This window comes from Vitis riparia, chromosome 15, assembly GCF_004353265.1.
Source record: "Vitis riparia cultivar Riparia Gloire de Montpellier isolate 1030 chromosome 15, EGFV_Vit.rip_1.0, whole genome shotgun sequence".
Taxonomy (NCBI): Eukaryota; Viridiplantae; Streptophyta; class Magnoliopsida; order Vitales; family Vitaceae; genus Vitis; species Vitis riparia.
Genome location: NC_048445.1, coordinates 13,155,898 through 13,177,515, shown reverse-complemented (window position 1 = coordinate 13,177,515; position 21,618 = coordinate 13,155,898). Strand labels below are relative to the sequence as shown.

General features: G+C 38.4%; 1 protein-coding gene across 1 annotated transcript in view; it reads left to right on the top strand.

Annotated features, from left to right (window-relative positions):
• LOC117931563 (3-hydroxyisobutyryl-CoA hydrolase 1-like) overlaps positions 1-21,618 on the top strand; it is a 100,957-nt gene that overhangs the window by 52,374 nt on the left and 26,965 nt on the right. Inside the window, exons 7-8 of the mRNA XM_034852540.1 lie at positions 7,439-7,523; positions 10,063-10,148. Coding sequence (XP_034708431.1) covers positions 7,439-7,523; positions 10,063-10,148 — 171 coding nt within the window. The remainder of the gene's footprint in view (positions 1-7,438; positions 7,524-10,062; positions 10,149-21,618) is intronic.

Genomic DNA, 21,618 nt, shown 5'->3' with positions numbered 1-21,618 from the left:
TTAATGGAACAATGCGTAGGTTTGCTCAAGTGGTGGATGACCTTGCCCTCATTAACCTCCCCTTGCAGGGGGGTGTGTATTCTTGGAGTGGGGGTAGGAGTAATCAGACTTGGGCAAGACTGGATCGTTTCCTGGTGTCTCAGGGTTGGCTAGATACCTTCAGGGGGGCTGTTCAGTGTAGGCTCCCTAGGCCTACCTCTGACCACTTCCCTATTTTGTTGAAGGGGGGCGGGATGAGTCGGGGTCCTTCCCCGTTCAGGTTCGAAAATATGTGGCTCAAGGTGGACGGGTTTAAGGAGCTTCTTCGTGAATGGTGGCAAGGAGGGGAAAGAGTAGGAAGGGCTAGTTTTAGAATGATTGCTAAAATGAAGGAGATGAAGGAGAAAATTAAAGTGTGGAACATGGAAGTTTTTGGTAGAGTGGAAGTGAATAAAAGCTCAGCCCTTCGGCAAATTGAGTTTTGGGACAGGGTGGAAAGTGGCAGGGTCCTCTCAGAAAGGGAAATGGACTTGAAAAATGAAGCTAAGAAGAACTTCAAGAAGTGGGTCCTCTTGGAGGAAGTCCATTGGAGACAAGTGTCTAGGGAGCTGTGGCTTAGAGAAGGGGATAAGAATATTGGGTTCTTCCACAAGATGGCTAGTGCCCACTGGAGAAATAACTTTTTGGACAGAATTAAAATAAATGGGGTGGAATTGGTGGAGGAGCAGGAGGTGAGGGAGGGGATTGTCAAGGCCTTTCAACACCAGCTAAGGGAAGAACCAGGGTGGAGAGCCGACATAGAGAGGATACCTCTTAATAGTCTTGACCGTAGTGAAGTTGAAGCTTTGGAGGCCCCCTTTACTGAAAAAGAAATTTCCTCTGCTCTGATGGATATGAACGGCGATAAGGCCCCAGGCCCGGATGGGTTCAATGTGGTTTTTTGGCAAGCTTGTTGGGATTTCGCTAAGGAGGAGATAGTAGAGCTGTTCAAGGAATTTTACGATCAGAAGTCATTTGCCAAAAGTTTGAACGCCACGTTTCTGGTCATCATTCCAAAAAAAGGTGGAGCTGAGGACCTTGGGGAGTTTCGGCCTATCAGTTTGCCTGGGGGGCTGTACAAGCTTATGGCCAAGGTTTTGGCCAATAGGTTGAAATTGGTGTTAGATAAGGTGGTCTCGGCCGATCAGAATGCGTTTGTGAAGGGAAGACAAATTCTTGACGCCTCTCTCATAGCCAATGAGGTGGTTGACTATTGGCAGAAGAGGAAAGAAAAGGGGATGGTGTGCAAATTGGATATTGAGAAAGCCTACGACAGCATCAGTTGGAGCTTCCTTATGAAGGTCTTGAAAAAGATGGGCTTTGGGTCGCGTTGGATGGAGTGGATGTGGTGGTGTTTTTCAACGGCAAAATTTTCTGTCCTTATTAACGGGGTTCCAGAAGGCTTCTTCTCCAGCTCTAAGGGTCTGCGTCAAGGAGACCCAATTTCTCCCTATCTCTTTATTTTGGGCATGGAAGTGCTGAGTGCACTCATAAGGCTGGCAGTGCAGGGGAACTTCATTTCTGGTTGTAGGCTGAGAGGTAGTGGGGAAGCGGAGATTATGGTGTCTCATTTGCTCTTTGCAGACGACACTATTCTCTTTTGCGAGGCCAACAAGGATCAATTAACTCATCTTGGATGGATTTTGGCGTGGTTCGAAGCGGCCTCTGGGCTTAGGATCAATCTGGCCAAGAGTGAGCTGATACCAGTAGGGGAGATTGATAATATTAAGGAAATGGCGGTGGAGATAGGTTGCAGAATTGGTAGCTTTCTGGTTAAATACTTGGGACTGCCCCTTGGGGCCCGGCACAAGGCCTTGTCCACGTGGGATGGGGTGGAGGAAAGAATGAGAAGAAGACTTGCCCGGTGGAAAAGACAATACTTGTCTAAGGGCGGGAGAATCACCCTGATTAAGAGTACCCTAGCTAGCATTCCTATTTATCAAATGTCCATCTTTAGAATGCCTAAGTCAGTGGCTAAAAGGCTTGAGAAATTACAAAGAGATTTTCTTTGGGGAGGGGGAAACTCGGTTAGGAAAATTCATTTAATTAATTGAAAGGTGGTGTGTACTCAAAAGGAGAAGGGGGGTCTTGGTATTAGAAGGATGGGGCTTTTGAACAGGGCTTTATTGGGCAAGTGGATTTGGAGATTTGCCGTCGAGAAGGATGTCTTGTGGAAGAAGGTAATCGGGGTGAAGCATGGGCTGGAGGGGTGTGGTTGGAAATCTAAGGAAGCCCGGGGGCCCTTTGGAGTGGGAGTTTGGAAGGAGATTTTAAAGGAGAAGAGATGGTGCTGGAATAACATGAAGTTCAAGGTGGGGAGGGGGAATAAGATCAGGTTCTGGACTGATCATTGGTGCAGCTCCGAAGCGCTGTCCCAAGCTTTCCCCCAGATTTTTGCCATGGCAGTGTGCAGTAATGATCTGGTGAATGATGTGTGGGATCCAAGGCTTGGCCAAGGAGGGTGGAATATCAGATTGATTAGAGATTCTAATGACTGGGAGCTGGTGCTAATAGAAGACTTGCTCTTTTTGCTAAGGGACATCAGAGTAATTCCAGAGGAGGACTGTGTGCTTTGGAAAGGTGGGGATTCTGCCAGTTTTAGGATTCGGGTGGCTTACAATCTGCTGGCAGCCCCTATTACTTGTGTTTTTCCGGGAAAAAATGTTTGGGTGGATAAGGTCCCAACCAAAGTGGCTTTTTTCGCGTGGGAGGCTACTTGGGAAAAAATTCTTACGTTGGATAGGCTGCAAATGCGTGGTTGGCAGCTTCCAAATTGTTGTTTTTTGTGTGGTTGTGAAGAGGAAAACGTAAATCACATTCTTTTACACTGTACAGTGGTTAGGACCCTTTGGGATATCGTCTTTGCCTTATTTGGGGTTCAGTGGGTGTTTCCAGAGAAGGTTAAAGAGGCGTTGTTCTGTTGGCGGGGTCCTTTTGTGGGCAAAAAAAGGAAGAAGATTTGGAAGACCATTCCGTTATGTATATTTTGGACGGTGTGGAAAGAAAGAAATAGGTTAGCTTTTAGAGGGGGTCTATTGGCTATTCAAACTCTCAAGAAGTCTTTTGTAAGTAGTCTGTGGAGTTGGGCTAAGTTGTATAGGGGAGAGGAGTCCTCTTCACTTATAGGCTTCTTGGAGTGGGTTGCGGTCCCCTAAGGGCTGGTGAGGTGTTTTTGTTTTTGGTTCTTTGGCCTGGTGGCTGCTTTGTATACTTCCTGTATGCGGTGCGGCCTTTCGGCCTTTTCTAATATATTTTCTGCTGATGTTTATCAAAAAAAAAAATGATCCGTATGCATAATAAATTCTTAATGTATCAAGTAATGCTCCCAATGTTTAAGAGCCTTAATGATGACATAAAATTCTTTATCATAACTGTTGTATCTACTTCTTGTGTCATTTAATTTTTCGCTGTAAAATTTCAAGCCTGCCTTTTTGACTTGGAACAGCTCCAATCCCAATTTCGGAAGCATCACACTCTACTTCAAAGACCCCTTTAAAATCTGGCAGCACTAGTACCATGGCCAATCTGAGCATCTTTTGAAAACTTTCTTCAGCTTTGTTCTGACCATTGAAACCTCCCTTTCTTCATGCAATCAGTGACAGGAGCAATTATAGTGCTGAAATTCTTTATGAAGCGTCTATAAAATGACGCTAGACCATGAAAACTGCACACTTCTCCCACTATTTTTGGCATTGGTCAGCTTCTAATTGCTTCAACCTTACTGTCATTAACTTTTATCTCTTCAGCACCAACTATATATCCCAGAAATAGCAAAGAATCAGTGAAAAATCTGCACTTCTTCATATTGGCATGAAGCTTTTCTCTTTTGAGAACTTCTAATACTCCCTTCAGGTGTTGTAAATAGGACTCCTTGGATGGGCTATAAATAAGTATATTATCAAAATCTACCACCACAAACTTTCCAATGAAATGACTCCAGAATTTGATTCATCAAACGCAAAAATGTGCTAGGTGCATTTGACAAACCAAACGGCATCACAATCCATTCATATAGCCTATGTTTAGTTTTGAAGGCTGTTTTCCATTCATCACCTTCCTGATTCCTGATTTGGTGATAGCCACTTTTAAGATCAAATTTAGAATATACCTTTGTTCCATGCAACATATCCAACATATCATCTAGTCTTGGGATTGGGTATCGATGCTTTATCATTATCCGATTTATTGCCCAACTATCAATGCTCTAGGTACCATCTTTCTTTGGAGTTAATAGTACTGGAACTGCACACGGACTCATTGATTCCCTTATGTATCCCTTCTGGAGCAACGCTTCCACTTGTCTTTGAAGTTCTTCATGTTCTTTTGGAGGCATTCTGTAATGTGGCAGGTTTGGTAGGCTGGCCCCTGGTATTAGATCAATATGGTGCTGGATGCTTCTTTTTGGAGGCAATCAACTTAGCAGCTCTATAGGATGTACCTCTGAAAAATTTCCAGCAATGCCTTTGGTTCATTAGAAACATCTTGCTGGTCTTCTAAGACTTCTCTTGCCAACAGCAAAAAGGCAACTCCATTAGCTTCAAACTCATTTAGAAGCATTGAACAGTTACATAAGATGGTTCTTGTTTGGCGTTGGACTTAACAAACTCTTCTTCTTTCATTGGGGCAAGTACTACCTTTAAGCCAATTTTTGTAGAAGGCATAAACATTCTTCTCTCCATGGTGGACAATTTTATTGTCAAATTGCCATGGCCTTCCAAGTAACAAATGGCAGGCTCCATTTCCACCACATCACATAGAACCTTATTTGAATAATTTTTCCCAATTGAGAAGGGAACAAAATACTGCTGCACTACTTCTACTTCACCTCCTTTCGTGAACCAAGCAATTCAATATGGCTTTGGGTGTGGTAGGACTTCCAAGTTGAGCTTCGTCACCATTTGTTTAGAAACAAGATTCTCACAACTTCCCCCATCAATAATAACATTGCAAAGTTCCAATAAAAAAAAAATAATAACATTGCAAAGCCTCCATGTGAAGAACATCTAGTTTTAAAAATATTGTTTCTCTGCAATCGCTTTTTGATGTTTTTGGAGTTAACATGGAATGTCTTACCACTAAATTTGGACGATCATGGTCTTCATATGTGACTTCCTCTTTTGTGAATTCCAGCAACCTTCCATCACCTTGAGGTTCCATCTCTACCTCATTATCATTGTTCTCCCCTTCATCTTCATTGATTAGTAAATTGTTGGCCTGCTTTTGGCAATCAGAAGATTTGTGAACCTTTTTTCCTCATTTATAACATATTATTCTGCATCCTGCTGGCTGCAATGAGTTGCTACTATTTCCAAGAACATGATTTCTCATTGTTGCATGCCCTTGGCCTTGGTTGCGAGCTTGGAAGTGAGTATTTGATCTAGAATTCTATAAATCATCGGTCGCTGCCACTGATTTCTGCCATCTCCCTCCCGCCTATTATCCTCCAATTGATTAGGGCCTCTTGCACTTCTAATCAGGTGGTTGTTGGACCATCTTTGTTGATTTTCAACCTTCATTGCCAACTGAACAACACCAGATAGCGTCGAACATGGTTGTAGCTCCACCAAATTTCTAACATTTGGCCTCAATCCCATCAAATAACAATGAGTGACCTGCACTTCCATTTCGGTTAGTTGTACTCTAGTCCAAATTTTGTAAAACTCGCTAGTGTATTCTCACACAGAATGTTGGCCTTGCTGAAGTGCTTGGTATTGCTGAAAAAGAATCCCTTCATAGTTCAATGGAAGGAATTGACTTTGGATTTGCTGCTACATTTTAGTCCAGCTCTGGATTTTCTCCTTTCTAGATTGGACTTTGTCATCTGCACTTGCTGCACCAAGAGGAAGCATAACCCTTCAATTTTATAACCACCATCTTCACCTTTTTATTTTCTGGAAGATTTAGAAACTCAAAAACCCTTTCAACTTCATTCAACCAATCTAAGACCTCCTCTAGTTGCTCCTCTCCAGTAAAGTGTGGAATATCTACCTTAATGTTTAGATTTTGATCACGATCTGTAGTACAATGAAACATCGATTGCTTCTCCAAAGGTAAAACTCCACCGTCTTCATCTGAAAAGTCCCTTACAGTTTGCTAGAAGTCCTCCATAGCAGGCTGATTTCTCACATTCCTCTGTTGGTAAGTTCGAGAATTCTGCCTTGTTTGGCCTCCAAGGGTGGAATTTGGAGCACCAAAAATACCAGCTTACTCCAATCTGGCACATAATTGATTAAGCTGCTGCTGCAAGTTTGCAAACTCTTCTCTAGTTGGGCCGCTTCCTGCTAGTTGTGATGCTGCAGCATTCAAATGATCCCCAAACCCAGCCATTGATTCAAACAATAACAAATCTGGACCAAAGGCTCTGATACCAATTGATGAAAACGGAAAAGTTATTAGAGCTATTATCTAAGTAAACTACAACCAAGTTACTCCAAACACCGTCGGAGCCAAGATTTCTTATGGGAAATCTAGTTTGCAAAAGCTTAAACCAGGAACTTCTAGTTAATCAGTTCTTATATTTTTTTTCGGATAATCATAAAAAATTCTTCTAATAAGCAAGTTCTTCCCTTTGATAATGACGACCCCCAACTACTTTTTGAAGGTTTCCAAGACACAATTAGTAGTTTTTAATAACACAAAATGACTTTTGGACTTCTAATTTAATAACAAACTTTTCCCATGCAAACCTTTGATGTTTTTAAACTGCCATAAATTGTCTAGTACTGATTGCATCACAAAATGAAGCAGCTCTGGAGTTTCTCCCCAAAGGGAGACCTAAATAAGTTAGGGACAACAAGAGAATCTGTATTCTTTGTTTCACTAGAACTCTCAACAAATTTTTGATATATTAGAAATTGATTTACTTGTTTAGTAGAAAGAGAGATGGTTTTAGTGCATGGTTGGATGTCCCCACATATGGGATGCGGCATGTCCTATTATGATGGGTGCCTATTGGATAACTCAAGGAAAAGAGCATTGAAGATATTTTTGGAAACCCTAGAGGGTTGGCTTGTAAAAGATTAAGAACTTGACGTATGAAAGACATTAAAAACATTACTTTGACTTCAACGATGGTTTGGCAGGTTTTGATTTTTATAAGTTTTCAGTCATTACTTGTTTGATGAGGTTAATGCCAGAGAAGTTGATTTGGCCATAGTGCAAGTTGTTCATTTTGTTTGACTCATTTATAGTTTTGCTCTTGGCATTAAAGAATACTATTTTCAGCTAGTGTTGATGAAATCTTTGGCAATATTTAGTGTTATTAATTGTGATCAATGTTTATTTTATATGTTTATTTTAAATAAGGAAAGCACTTAAATGCTATCAGTTGTTTTATTTTTTCGAATTCCATTTATTTTGAAAACTTAAAGATAGTCACCATTGTGCCCTTGTCATCCTGTTCCTTGAACTGGATTTGCAGGTTTTTGCAATGCCAGAGACAGCTTTAGGACTCTTCCCAGATGTAGGGGCCTCCTATTTCTTGTCAAGACTTTCTGGTTTCTTTGGTAATTCCAGTTATCCTTTATTCATTTGCATGATGCTGTGTTCAATGCTCCCAATTATATCCCAAACCCAATTCCTTGGAGTTCCTTTTCCTTCAGCAGGTTGTAGGTGTCGGTTGTTCCATTCCATTTTTATGTTTACCCAATAATATGGATCATATTATAAGCAGGAGAGTTGTGACACCAAAATTTAGTTCAATTTACTTTTTAATTATTCTTATTGTAGTTAGAAAGACTCGGGGCTCAAAACTTAAATCTTATTGTTTCTTACTCTTTTTTTTTTTAATTATTATTATAAATTATTGTAGTTTCAGCCTTTCAGATGGGTTTATATTTAGATTGAAGTCTTCTAAATTTAAATTTCCTGGTAAATTGAAAATGAAAACGAAAATTTCTTGTTTTTGGAAGCAGTATGAAACAAAGTTCAACATTTATGTATGATCAATGTTTAAAAACTGGACACAGCTCAATGCATAAAACTTCAAAACTCATGGATAAAACGGTTCAGCATTTTGGCCTGATCATGCTGTCCTTGTGCAAAAATGATAAAAAATTTCAAAAGAAAAATTGGAAATTATAGTGTCGCCTAATATCACAATACTTTGAGAAAGGCTTGTGCCAATATACACATACAGTTGATTATCACTTTTTACTTCTAAAAGCACAATAATTCTTAAGCTCTTAGCTTAGATCATTCTGTTATGTGCCTAAGGAGTGGGGAATCAATAGATCATCTGTTTTTACATTGCCTAGTGACTTTGAACCTATGGAATAGACTATTTAGCATTGCTAGGATAGATAGGGTTTGGCCTAAGGGTGTGACAAATATGTTATATATCTCTTTTAGAAGGTTTGTGCATACTCTTAGAGGAAGGGTACTTTGACTTGTAGCTTGCATTGCATTGTTATGGATATGGTTTGGAGGGAGAGGAATGCAAGAATTTTTAATGATGAATGGAGGATATGATCTATTTGGATTTGATACATTTCCATTCATCTTTATGGGCTTCTTCCTCTTTAACTTTTGAGTGTACTCCATCAAACATTCTATACCTTGATTGGAATATGGTGTGCAAGTCAAAGAGTACTGGTTGTAGGATGCTCTCAGTATAGACTCTTTACCTCCTTTAGATTTGATTAGGTTAAACTTTGGCAGATGCGCTCTAGGTAATCCAGATCAACAAGGAACTAAAGGTGTGATTGGGCATCAATAAGATATAGTGTTGAGAGCCTTCTCTATATTGGAATGAGAGGGTTTGGATATTGTGGTAGAGATCTTAATTCTTTTGGAGGGCTTATTGCAAGCCAAGATTTCGGATCTTTCTAATTGTGGAGAAAAAATAATTCTTTTTCTTAATCATAAAAAAACTGTACATGCTCAATTTATACAAGAGGAATTTTGACCCTATGGAGGTTCCATGTAAATCACCACTTCTAAGTCTCCATGCAAGAAAACATTTTTAACATCAAATTGTTGCAAATACCAATTAAAATTAGCAACCAAAGATAATTCAACACGTATGGTATTCATTTTTTCTATTGGAGCAAAACTCTCCTGATAATCTATTTCATATGTCTGAGTGTACCCTTTTGCAGCAAGCCTGACCCTTATATCTTTCTAAGGAACCATCCACTTTGTATTCCAAGGTAAACACCTATTTTCACCCCACTTATTTCTTTCCACTAGGCAAATCAACAATTTCCAAAGTTTTATTCTTCTATAATGCACTCCTTTCCTCGCTCATAGCTTGTATCTAGTTCTTATCCCTAAGTGCCGCATGTGTTGTTTCTGGAAATGTTGATGGAGTTTAGGGAGGTGAGAAAAGCTTTGTGTTGGGAAGAAAATCTGTAATAAGACTGTGAAATTGGGTGTTCAGTGCATTTAAGGGCACCTTTCCCGATGCAGTGGGCAAATCTAGATCAGGAAAATATGAATCAACAACTTGTGAACAGGCATGTTCATATGAAAGAGTAGTGTAGGAAAAACACAGTGTCTACTTGAGAGTTTTATCCTAAGAATTGGATAATTTTTCTTATTTAAGTATGTGACTTATTTGTATTAAACTAGAATGATAACTTAAGCTTGTTTTAGTTTTTTGGGAATTTCATATAAATTTTCTAAAATTTAAAAAATGTCTTTTTTGTTTTTATTTTTTATTTTGTTTATCCTTATCCATTTATCTAGGTCTTTGACTTGATATTTATATCACAATGACTAGTGATTTAATGAATTTAGTTGTCATTTTTTATTTTAAAATTTTTGTTTTTTAATTTGTAGTATGTATTACCTGCAAGGACACGATTGTCCATTCTGTTTTTATTTTTGTTGCTACGCTAGTAACTTTACTAATTATGAATCATTTGTGTTAGTCAGTAATTTTCCCTTTTTTATTTTAAAATTTTTGTTTTTTAATTTGTAGTATGTATTCCCTGCTAGGGCACGATTGTCCATTCTGTTTTTATTTTTGTTGCTACCTTGGTAACTTTACTAATTATGAATCATTTGTGCTAGTCAGTAATTTTCCCTTTACATTTTTGGCAGGAGAATATGTTGGTCTTACAGGGGCAAGATTGGATGGTGCTGAAATGCTTGCATGTGGTCTTGCAACTCATTTTGTCCCTTCAGCAGTATACTTCTTGTCTCACCATGCCTGTCGTATAATATGCCTTAGTTTTAGTGCTCAAAAATCAAATAAAACCCAATACCACTCTCTAGTGAGGAATAATACTGGTTGGAAATTGTGACCAGTGTGAGTGTGCTTTTGTTGGAATGAAGACACTAGAGATGGATATCATTGTTGTTTGAAGTTTTTCCCATGCCTGTCTAATTAGTGCAAAAGAGGGATGTAGCTAGTCAACTTGGGTTTTTTTAGAGGGGAGAGTTTTAGGGTCTATTTAGCAATAATTTTTAAAACAGTTCTCAAAAAATGGTTTTTGAGAACAATTCATAAAAACAGGTCTCAATTGTTTTTAGGAACAAAATTTTGTTTGGAAACTCAAATATGAAAAATTGTTTTCTCAAGTTATTCTACATGGTACCATACACTACAATGCAAAAGTTTGTAAAATATTCTCTACTTTTTTAATTGTTGCTTATAACACTTTATAAGAAGCAATTGAAAACACCTCTAATTTGTTCTAAAAAACAATATGTTAATCAAAAAAAAAAAACATGTTCTTTGAGTTAGAAAGCTATTTATGTTCTGAAGATCCAAAATATTTTTCAAGAGCAGTTTCCAAACAAACTTAAGTTTTTTATGCAACTTAAACTACACTTTACCGTGTTCTATTTCTTTTCTAATGCTATGCATTGAAGGAGAACAATCGAAGTCTGCAATCTCTCATAGTGATGCAATCTTCAGTTTTAAGTTACACCATTTAAAGAAACAATACATCCATGAAGGTTTATGAACCTTTTTGTATATATGTGTCTCTCTGTGTGCGTACGCTTGTGTGGTAGGTAATAAGCAATATATAAAGGACTTTTAAAGGGGTGTAACTTACATTGATTGGAGGCTACAAGTAACACCAAAGAAAAGAAAAGAAGAAATGGCAGCCATAGGCCTTAAGCCTCTTCCAAAGCGTCAATGAGATCCATAAAAGACAATATCCTCCCCATGGTAGAATTCACTAACCAATAAAATAGAGATTTAATTTAAGAAACTATCCTTCACTTTCAGGTCTAGTAGCATTGGCATTCAAAGGGTGTGTGATTTCTCTCTCTCCAAAGTTACCAAGTTAACTCAAGGAGAGCATTCTACAAAACAACAATCTCTTCTTCACAAATCAACCATTCTCTGCATCCACACGTCCTTCCTCTTCTTCACTAATGTTGATGCCAACTGGCAAGATTTTCTTCAAGAAAATGAGGCATAACTTACAACCCCAAATAGGACAAGCAATAAAGAAAGGGAATTGTTCCAAGAACATGAATAAAAAAATAGCTAATAGACTCCTTGCTTTTCTTGCACCTAGAAAACCATATTCTTGATAATTCTCTACTTATTAGTTAAGCAAGTTGCCTAAGAAGGGTGGAGTAGTACAATCCCCAATTTATGTTGATAAAATGTTATTATGATCTTTAGAAAGTTCACTACATTGGGGGTCTATTGAAAAACAAACCTTAGTTAATTTCCTAATCATTCTTCCCTACCCATGCCACACAATATGAAGGAATCCACCATTTCCAACTCTCAATTGTGAAATCTAACGAACCACAACCTCTAATGCCCTTTATGCTCCATGGTCTAATAATTTGTGATTGTGGCTTTTGTGTTAACCTCTAAATAAGTTTTGATATCTTTCATTAAGCTAGTTTTAACATTTATGTAGCCCATTTCATATCAAAATCCTTGTTGATTCCCAAAATTATTCCACTATATCACTTTGAATTTCTATAGAACTTTCCAATATTCCCATTCCTCTCCCTTGAGCACATTGCTCCTCTTTAGCAAATTTTCCCTATCACTACTTCTTTCTCTTCTCTCTCTCTCTCTAAGTATGTGTGTGTGTGTGTGTGTGTGTGTGTGTGTGTATGTAGATATGTAATTTGTAATTTATATGAGAAACCATACTTGAATTCATAGTAAGAAAAATATATACAGGAAAGATGAAAGATTCTTTATATTCATGCATAGGGAAACTAGAAAAACTAGAAAGAGAAAAGAGCTCCTTATTAAAGAAATTTATGCTTCCCACACCTAAAAGGCAAAGGTGAGGATGGAATACCAAACTCAAGGAGACATGAAGTCTTCAAGAAATTCTACAAAAGGGATCTCCCTTATTAACCAGTTTTTTGGCCCCTAGATTTATTGACCTAGGTTTCTAAGCGACTGAACAATTACACCTCTAGGGAAGTCCAATATCCTCAGCCCAGTTCATATCTCCATGGTCCTCTCCATTCTTTTGCTATCATGAATCTTCTCATTTTCAAACAATGTTGTATGGCTAATATCCGAGGTCAAGCACAACAGGATGCACCTAAGGTTAGCTTTAAATTAAACCACAAATCCTACTGTTGAAATGGAATACCCACATGAATACCAAGATTGATTTCAGCTAAATAAATCAGTGGATAAGAATATTTGTCTATTTTTCATGTAAATCACATTCATAGGAATATAAAACATCTCTTGATTTTGGTCTCAACCATTTATAAAGAAGTAAAAAATCCTTCACCGAAAGGAGAACTTGATTTAGCAATTCTTTCCATAAAGCATCAATGCAAATGAAAAACATCTCCTAGATAAGCTTTGGTATTAGACAGTCCTTCTAATAGAAGAGATATATGATGATACGCTTGTGCTTGTTTGGAGGGATCATAAAAAATAATTAAAGTGTGTCATTTATGGTACATAAAATATTCAATCAAAGCCACTCCTGTATAAGGGTCTTGGTATTGTAATGTAGAGAGTCAACCGTTTTGACTCCCACAATTGCATATTCTATTGCAAGAAATTGCTCCTTGTTAGCTCCATAACTCAACTACATTATTGGTGAACATTAGGTGTGAAATGATTTTTCTTAGCCCAGCCTTACAACTGTGAAGAAAACCAAGTTCCACCACTCAGTCAATGAAATAATTAAGACCTTAACCAAAACAAGTGGATAGGGGTACGGGAAACCTTTGCCTTGGATTAATGAACCTTTAGAAGAAACCTATGGGGTTACCATTACGAACATCAAGGCCTGGTTTGGATTAGCTTTTGGGAAGCTAAAAACCCTCTTTTTATTTTTATTATTTTTGTGTGTGAGTGTGTGTGTGTGTTTGTGTTGTTAAGTCCAACAAAAGCTTCTAGATGTTTTTGGGTAATATAAGTATAAGAGTTTATTAGTTAAAAAAGAGCTTACTAGGGAAGTAGGACAATATTAATTCTCGTGGAAGCTTTTTTTTTTGCTTATGAAGGAAGTAGTTTCATGTTTAATGAAACTATGGAAAAAGTTGATTTTCATTGATGATCAATAATTGAGATTACATAGGGATGTATACAAAGTTGGATGTATATTCTAGTAAACTATATAATCTGTCTAGGCATAATTCTTGGGTCAATGACAACCTATATATTTACAAGATCACTACCATTTAGGATGGATTACATACAAGGAAAGATACAAAATCATAGAGAATGAGATCTCCTAAGATTAAGGAGATTTCCAATGACAGAATTTTAACAGAAACATTTATATGATCAAGGTCGCTCCTTTAAAATCTTAGCTTTAGCTTCAACTTCCAACAAAAAGCAAAAGTAAGAAGCTGTCCCAAACAAGGTTGAAGAATCTAACATTAAAGATGTAAGTTTTATCCAAATAGACAATTTCTTGCTGAAACTCATTCTCTTAAGAAAATAAATAAAGAAGTGTCAATTAACATAATCATAGACTTAAAAAAGTACTTTCTTGATCACCCTCTAGAATCTATTAGCTAAAATCTTGGTTAGGCAGAGAAGCTCCTTGCCTCATATCTTGGATTTGCCTTTGGGAGTGTTCATAAGTCTTGTGCAAGTATTGAACTTAGTAAAGGAAATATTTGAAAGGAGATGGACCTAATGGAAGAAGCAATAGTTGTCTAAGAGGGAGAGATTAACCCTTATAAAGATTGCCATGTCCTATTTTCAATACCTAGGAAAGTGGGGATTAGATTAGAAAAAATTAGAGAGACTTTTTGATGGGGGAAAGCCTTTTAAAGTTTATTCAAGGAAGAAAGGGAAGACCTAAGTAAACTTTAAGTAGGATTAATATTAATTAGAATTGAATAGGGATTGGTATTTGTTTGAGTCTAATTAGGATTAGCTAGTTGAGTTATAATATAATTAGAATTTGAGTCATGTTGGATTTCTTAGAGGAGCCTATAAATAGGTTAATCAATGTAAATCAAAGGGATGAATTTTGATGAATAATATTATACTTTCTTTCATTGCAAGGTTGCAACCCTCAATGGTGAGACTCCATTGATTTTCTTCTAGGTGAGACTCTTAAAAGGCCTTAGTGAGACTCTAAGGTTTTTCATCTTTTCTTCATTGTTTCTTCTTTCTCTCTATTTCTTATCTTATAATTTTCTCTACCATAAAAATTATTCCTTATTCTTCTCCTTACACCCTAAAATTAAAACCCTAGCCCACCTACCCTTGAGTGTAGACAACCATCCTAGGGTTGTCCTACATCAATTTTGGTATTAGAGCCAAAATTCTTGGCTTGAAGGCATATGCAATTAAGGAGCAGAGCAACTTATGCAAGCATGAGTTCCAAAAAAACTTCTAGCAATCAAGATGCCGATACAATACGCTTGGAGGAAATTTCAGCCACACAACAATCCCATCAAGATGCTATAATACAACTAAATAGCAAACTTGATGAGATCATGAAGTTATTAGAAAAGAGCCAAGAAAAACGACCAATTGAAGAGGAGATCACAAGTCATCAATTTAGACAATCGCCAAATCAATCACGCGAAGAACAAGACAATTTTATGATGGGGAATCAAAGAAGGGCCAAACTTTTTGAGCTAGATGATGATGTGACAAAAAAGGTACGTCTTGAAGTTGCTGAATTTTATGGAAAACTAAATCCAACAACTTTTCTTGATTGGATTATGTCAATGGAAGATTACTTTGATTGTTATGCAATGCCCGAAAATAGAAAAGTTCGTTTTGTGAAGGCAAAGTTGAAAGGAGCAGCACGTCTATGGTGGCATAATATTGAGAATCAAGCTCATAGAACTGGCCAACCGCCTATTGACACATGGGACGAGATGAAGTTGAAGATGAAGGAGCACTTTCTCCCAACTGATTATGAACAACTTATGTATACAAAATTGTTTTCCCTTAAACAAGGTGCCAAGTCCGTTGAAGAATATACAGAAGAATTTCATGAATTGAGCATTTGAAATCAAGTACAGGAAAGTGATGCTCAACTTGCAGCTCGCTACAAAGCTGGACTTCGAATGGAGATTCAACTTGAGATGATAGCTGCACACACTTATACTGTAGATGACGTTTATCAACTAGCCCTTAAAATAGAAGAAGGCCTCAAATTCCGGGTTTTTAGGCGTCCAAGTTCACAAATTGGGAGCACTTTCTCCAACAGGACAGCAAGCAAACCTTTAAGCACATAAAACTTCAGAACTCCTAATCATGTGAATGGTGGGGGCAACACTCAACAAACTTCGAATGTGGCTTATAAGAATGGTAATAAGGGTAAAAATTCAATGAGTAATGGAGATAGAAAAGTAGACGTGACTCCTTTATGTTTTAAGTGTGGTGGGCATGGTCATTATGTTGTTGTATGCCCAACCAAAAGTTTACACTTTTGTGTTGAAGAACCAAAATCTGAATTGGAAAGTTACCCAAAGGAAGAAGAGACCTACAATGAAGATGAAGTTAGTGAAGAATTCGACTACTATGATGGTATGACGGAAGGACATAGTCTTGTAGTACAACCTTTATTAACCGTTCCAAAAGTAAAAGGAGAAGAAGATTGGCGACGTACTAGCATTTTCCAAACACGTATTTCTTGCCAAGGGAGATTATGCACCATGATCATTGATGGAGGTAGCAGTTTGAACATAGCTTCACAAGAACTTGTTGAGAAGCTAAACCTTAAAACAGAGAGACATCCAAATCCATTCAGAGTAGCATGGGTTAATGACACCTCTATCCTGATAAGTTTTCGTTGTTTAGTAACATTCCTTTTTGGTAAGGACTTTGAAGAGTCTGTATGGTGTGAGGTCTTACCCATTAAAGTAAGTCATATTTTACTTGGAAGACCTTGGCTCTTTGATAGAAGAGTTCAACATGATGGCTATGAAAATACATATGCTCTCATACACAACGGACGTAAGAAGATCCTTCGTCCAATGAAAGAAGTCCCTCCAATTAAGAAGTCAGATGAGAATGTACAACCAAAAAAAGTACTTACTATGTGTCAATTTGAAAATGAGAGCAAGGAAACTAAAGTTATTTTTGCTTTAACGGCTCAGAAAGTGGAAGAATTTAAAGAACAAGATAAGGAATATCCAGAAAACGCACGTAAAATCCTTGATGACTTTTCTGACTTGTGGCCTACAAAGTTACCTAATGAACTGGTAATGATGCACTGGGAATCAAATCAATGGCATGTTGTACGTCACACATAGGAGGGAGTTCAAGGAAAAAGAGAAGGGTAGTTAAAGACTTTTTGAGATCGGAAAAACCGGATATAGTGATGATTCAGGAAACAAAAAAGGTAGAGTGTGACAGGAGGTTTGTGGGTAGTGTGTGGACAGCCAGAAATAAGGAATGGGCAGTCCTTCCGGCGTGCGGGGCTTCGGGGGGGATTCTGGTTATTTGGGACTCTAAAAAATTGCACAGTGAGGAGGTGGTATTAGGTTCCTTTTCGGTCTCAGTCAAGTTTGCAGTGGATGGAAGCGAACAGTTTTGGTTATCAGTCGTCTATGGCCCAAATAGCACAGCACTTAGGAAGGATTTTTGGGTGGAGCTTTCAGACATTTCTGGACTTTTTTCCCCATGTTGGTGCGTGGGCGGAGATTTCAATGTCATAAGAAGATGTTCAGAAAAATTGGGTGGTGCTAGATTGACCCCAAGCATGAAGGACTTGGATGATAAAGGAGTGCATCATTCACTTGGTCAAACATGCAAGAGCATCCCGTTTGCAAGAGATTAGACCGTTTTCTCTACTCAAATGAGTGGGAATAATTATTCCTGCAAAGTCTCCAAGAAGTTCTTCCTAGATGGACGTCGGATCATTGGCCGATAGTCTTGGAAACCAACCCGTTCAAGTGGGGCCCAACACCATTTAGGTTTGAGAATATGTGGTTACATCATCCAAGTTTTAAGGAGAGCTTCGGAAGATGGTGGAGGGAGTGTCAAGGAGATGGGTGGGAAGGTCACAAGTTCATGAGGAAACTCCAATTCCTTAAGGCCAAATTGAAAGAGTGGAATAAGAATTCTTTTGGTGACCTAATTGAAAGGAAAAAAAGCATTTTGTTAGATACAGCTAACTTTGACTCCATGAAGCAAGAAGGGGGTCTACCCCCTGAACTTTTAATCCATAGAGCCATAAGGAAAGGGGAGTTAGAGGAGTTGATCTTGAGGGAAGAAATTCATTGGAGACAAAAAGCTAGGGTGAAATGAGTTAAGGAAGGGGATTGTAATTCAAAATTTTTCCATAAAGTGGCTAATGGCAGGAGAAATAGGAAATTTATCAAGGTGTTGGAGAATGAAAGAGGCTTGGTGATGGATAATTCAGAGAGCATCAAAGAGGAGATCTTAAGGTATTTTGAAAAGCTCTATGCTAGTCCTTTCGGAGAATCTTGGAGAGTTGAAGGCTTAGATTGGTCTCCTATATCTAGAGAGAGTGCGTCTAGGTTGGAATCCCCTTTTACTGAAGAAGAGATTTCTAAGGCCATTTTTCAGATGGATAGGGATAAAGCACCGGGGCCTGATGGATTTACTATTGCAGTGTTTCAAGATTGTTGGGATGTGATTAAGGAGGACTTAGTGAAAGTGTTCGATGAGTTTCACAGGAGCGGGATAATTAATCAAAGCACTAATGCGTCCTTCATAATTCTGTTACCTAAAAAAAGTATGGCAAAGAAGATATCAGACTATAGACCCATTAGCTTGATCACAAGTCTTTACAAGATTATAGCCAAAGTGTTAGCAGGGCGTCTAAGAGGGATACTTCATGAAACTATCCATTCCACTCAAGGAGCTTTTGTTCAAGGGAGACAAATTTTGGATGCAGTCCTCATAGCCAATGAGATAGTGGATGAGAAAAAACGATCAGGGGAGGAAGGAGTTGTCTTTAAAATTGACTTTGAAAAGTCTTATGACCATGTGAGTTGGGATTTTTTGGACCATGTGATGGAGAAAAAGGGGTTCAATCCTAGATGGAGGAAATGGATAAGAGGCTGTCTGTCCTCGGTGTCTTTTGCAATTCTAGTGAATGGAAACGCTAAAGGGTGGGTTAAGGCATCTAGAGGTTTAAGACAAGGAGACCCTTTATCCCCTTTTTTGTTCACCATAGTAGCAGATGTATTGAGCAGGATGTTATTGAGAGCAGAGGAAAGAAATGCCCTAGAGGGTTTCAGGGTGGGTAGGAACAGAACAAGGGTGTCCCATTTACAATTTGCAGATGACACCATTTTCTTCTCTAGTACTCGAGAAGAGGACTTGCTAACTCTCAAGAGCATTTTGCTAGTGTTTGGGCATATTTCTGGGCTGAAGGTTAACCTTGACAAAAGTAATATTTATGGCATTAACCTTGGTCAGGATCATCTTCATAGGTTGGCCGAGTTGCTTGATTGCAAGACATCTGGGTGGCCCATACTCTACTTGGGTCTTCCTCTGGGTGGGAATCCCAAGTCTAGTAGCTTCTGGGATCCTATGATTGAGAGGATCTCGAGCAGATTAGATGGGTGGCAAAAGGCATATTTATCTTTTGGAGGTAGGATAACTCTCATTCAATCTTGTCTCACTCATATGCCTTGTTACTTCCTTTCATTGTTTAAGATTCCCGCCTCCGTGGCAGTAAGAATTGAGAGGTTGTAAAGAGATTTTTTATGGTCCGGGGTTGGGGAAGGCAAAAGAGATCATCTAGTTAGTTGGGATGTAGTGTGTAATCCGAAGACGAAAGGGGGTTTGGGTCTTGGAAGGATTTCCTTACGGAATTCCGCTCTCTTAGGGAAATGGTTGTGGAGGTATCCCAGGGAGGGTTCAGCGTTGTGGCATCAGGTCATTTTAAGCATTTATGGATCACACTCTAATGGTTGGGACGCCAACAGTGTTGTTAGATGGTCACATCGTTATCCTTGGAAGGCTATTGCACAAGTTTTCCAAGATTTTTCCAAGTTTACTCGGTTCATGGTAGGAGATGGGGAAAGAATTCGATTCTGGGAAGACTTGTGGTGGGGGGATCAACCTCTGGGGGTCCGTTATCCAAGACTACTTAGAGTAGTAATGGATAAAAACATTCCTATTTCTTCAATTCTCGGATCCACTCGCCCCTTCTCTTGGAACTTTAACTTCCGTCGTAACCTTTCCGATTCCAAGATAGAAGATTTAGAGAGTCTCATGCGGTCTTTTGATCCTATACATTTATCACCTTCGGTTCCAGATAAGAGATCTTGGTCTTTATCTTCTTCAGGACTTTTCACAGTCAAATCTTTCTTTCTTGCCTTATCTCAAAGTTCTGGTTTGCCTTCAGTTTTCCCTTCCAAGTTAGTTTGAAATTCTCAAGTCCCTTTAAAAATCAAGTCCTTTGTCTGGTTAGTGGCTCACAAGAAGGTAAATACTAATGACATGCTACAGTTGAGAAGACCCTACAAAGCACTTAGTCCCGACATTTGTATGTTGTGCATGAAGCAGGGAGAAACAGTAGATCATCTTTTTCTTCATTGCCCTCTGACGATGGGATTGTGGTACAGACTATTTCAGTTAACAAAGATAGATTGGGTTCCTCCTAGGAGCATCTGTGACATGCTATCTACCAATTTTAATGGGTTTGGATCTTCTAAGAGAGGGATTGTATTATGGCAAGCTGCGTGCATCGCTTTATTATGGGTGGTGTGGCGAGAAAGAAATGCAAGGATTTTTTAGGATAAAACAAGGAATTCAGAGAACCTTTGGGACATGATTCATTTCCTTGCTTCTCTTTGGGCTTTTTGTTCTAAGGTTTTTAAGGGGATTCCCCTTAATGTGATACACCTTGATTGGTTAGCGGCGTGCAACTCCATTGGGTTGGCCTAACTTATAGCAGTTGTCTGTATCTACTTTGTATTTTCTCGCATTTGTTTCATTGTAGTTTTGTTTTTCTTTGGTGGGAGGATTCCTCATCCTTCTCTTGTACTTTCCTTTTTATCAATATATGCCTTTGTCGTTTCCAATCAAAAAAAAAATTACCAAATTTACCAGCCTACAGAATAAATCCAACAGAGCATGCTGAATTGAAAAGGCAAGTTGATGAATTACTTACTAAAGGCTTTATTCGTGAAAGCCTAAGTCCTTGTGGAGTTCCTGCCCTACTAACACCAAAGAAGGATGGATCATGGCGGATGTGTGTGGATAGTCGTGCAATCAACAAAATCACAATCAAGTATCGATTTCCAATTCCAAGACTTGATGACATGCTAGATATGATGGTTGGATCAGTAATCTTCTCAAAGATTGATCTAAGAAGTGGATATCATCAAATACGTATTAGACCAGGGGATGAATGGAAGACATCTTTCAAAACTAAGGATGGATTGTATGAGTGGTTAGTCATGCCGTTTTGACTAACCAATGCTCCAAGTACCTTCATGCGGATTATGACGCAGGTATTAAAACCTTTTATTGGACGATTTGTTGTTGTCTATTTTGATGATATTCTTATCTATAGTCGATCTTGTGAAGATCATGAGGAACACTTGAAGCAAGTAATGCGCACTCTTAGGGCTGAAAAGTTTTACATTAATTTGAAAAAATGTACTTTCATGAGCCCTAGTGTTGTATTTCTTGGCTTTGTTGTGTCTTCTAAGGGTGTTGAAACAGATCCGGAGAAGATCAAAGCTTTTGTTGATTGGCCAGTACCAACAAATATCCATAAGGTGCGAAGCTTCCATGGAATGGCTACATTCTAATTACGATTTATTCGAAATTTCAGCTCTATTATGGCCCCAATTACTGAATGCATGAAACCTAGTTTATTTATTTGGACCAAGGCGGCCAACAAGGCATTTGAAGAAATCAAATCCAAGATGGTGAACCCTCCTATCCTACGCCTACCAGACTTTGAGAAAGTATTTGAGGTGGCTTGTGATGCTTCCCATGTGGGAATTGGAGCAGTCCTTAGCCAAGAGGGACATCCTGTGGCTTTCTTTAGTGAGAAGCTCAATGGGGCAAAGAAAAAATACTCCACATATGATCTTGAATTCTATGCGGTGGTGCAAGCAATTAGGCATTGGCAACATTATCTCAGTTACAAGGAATTTGTTTTGTATTCAGATCATGAAGCCTTGCGATATCTTAATTCTCAAAAGAAGCTTAACTCTCGACATGTAAAATGGAGTAGTTTTCTTCAACTGTTTACCTTTAATTTAAAGCATTGTGCAGGAATTGAAAAT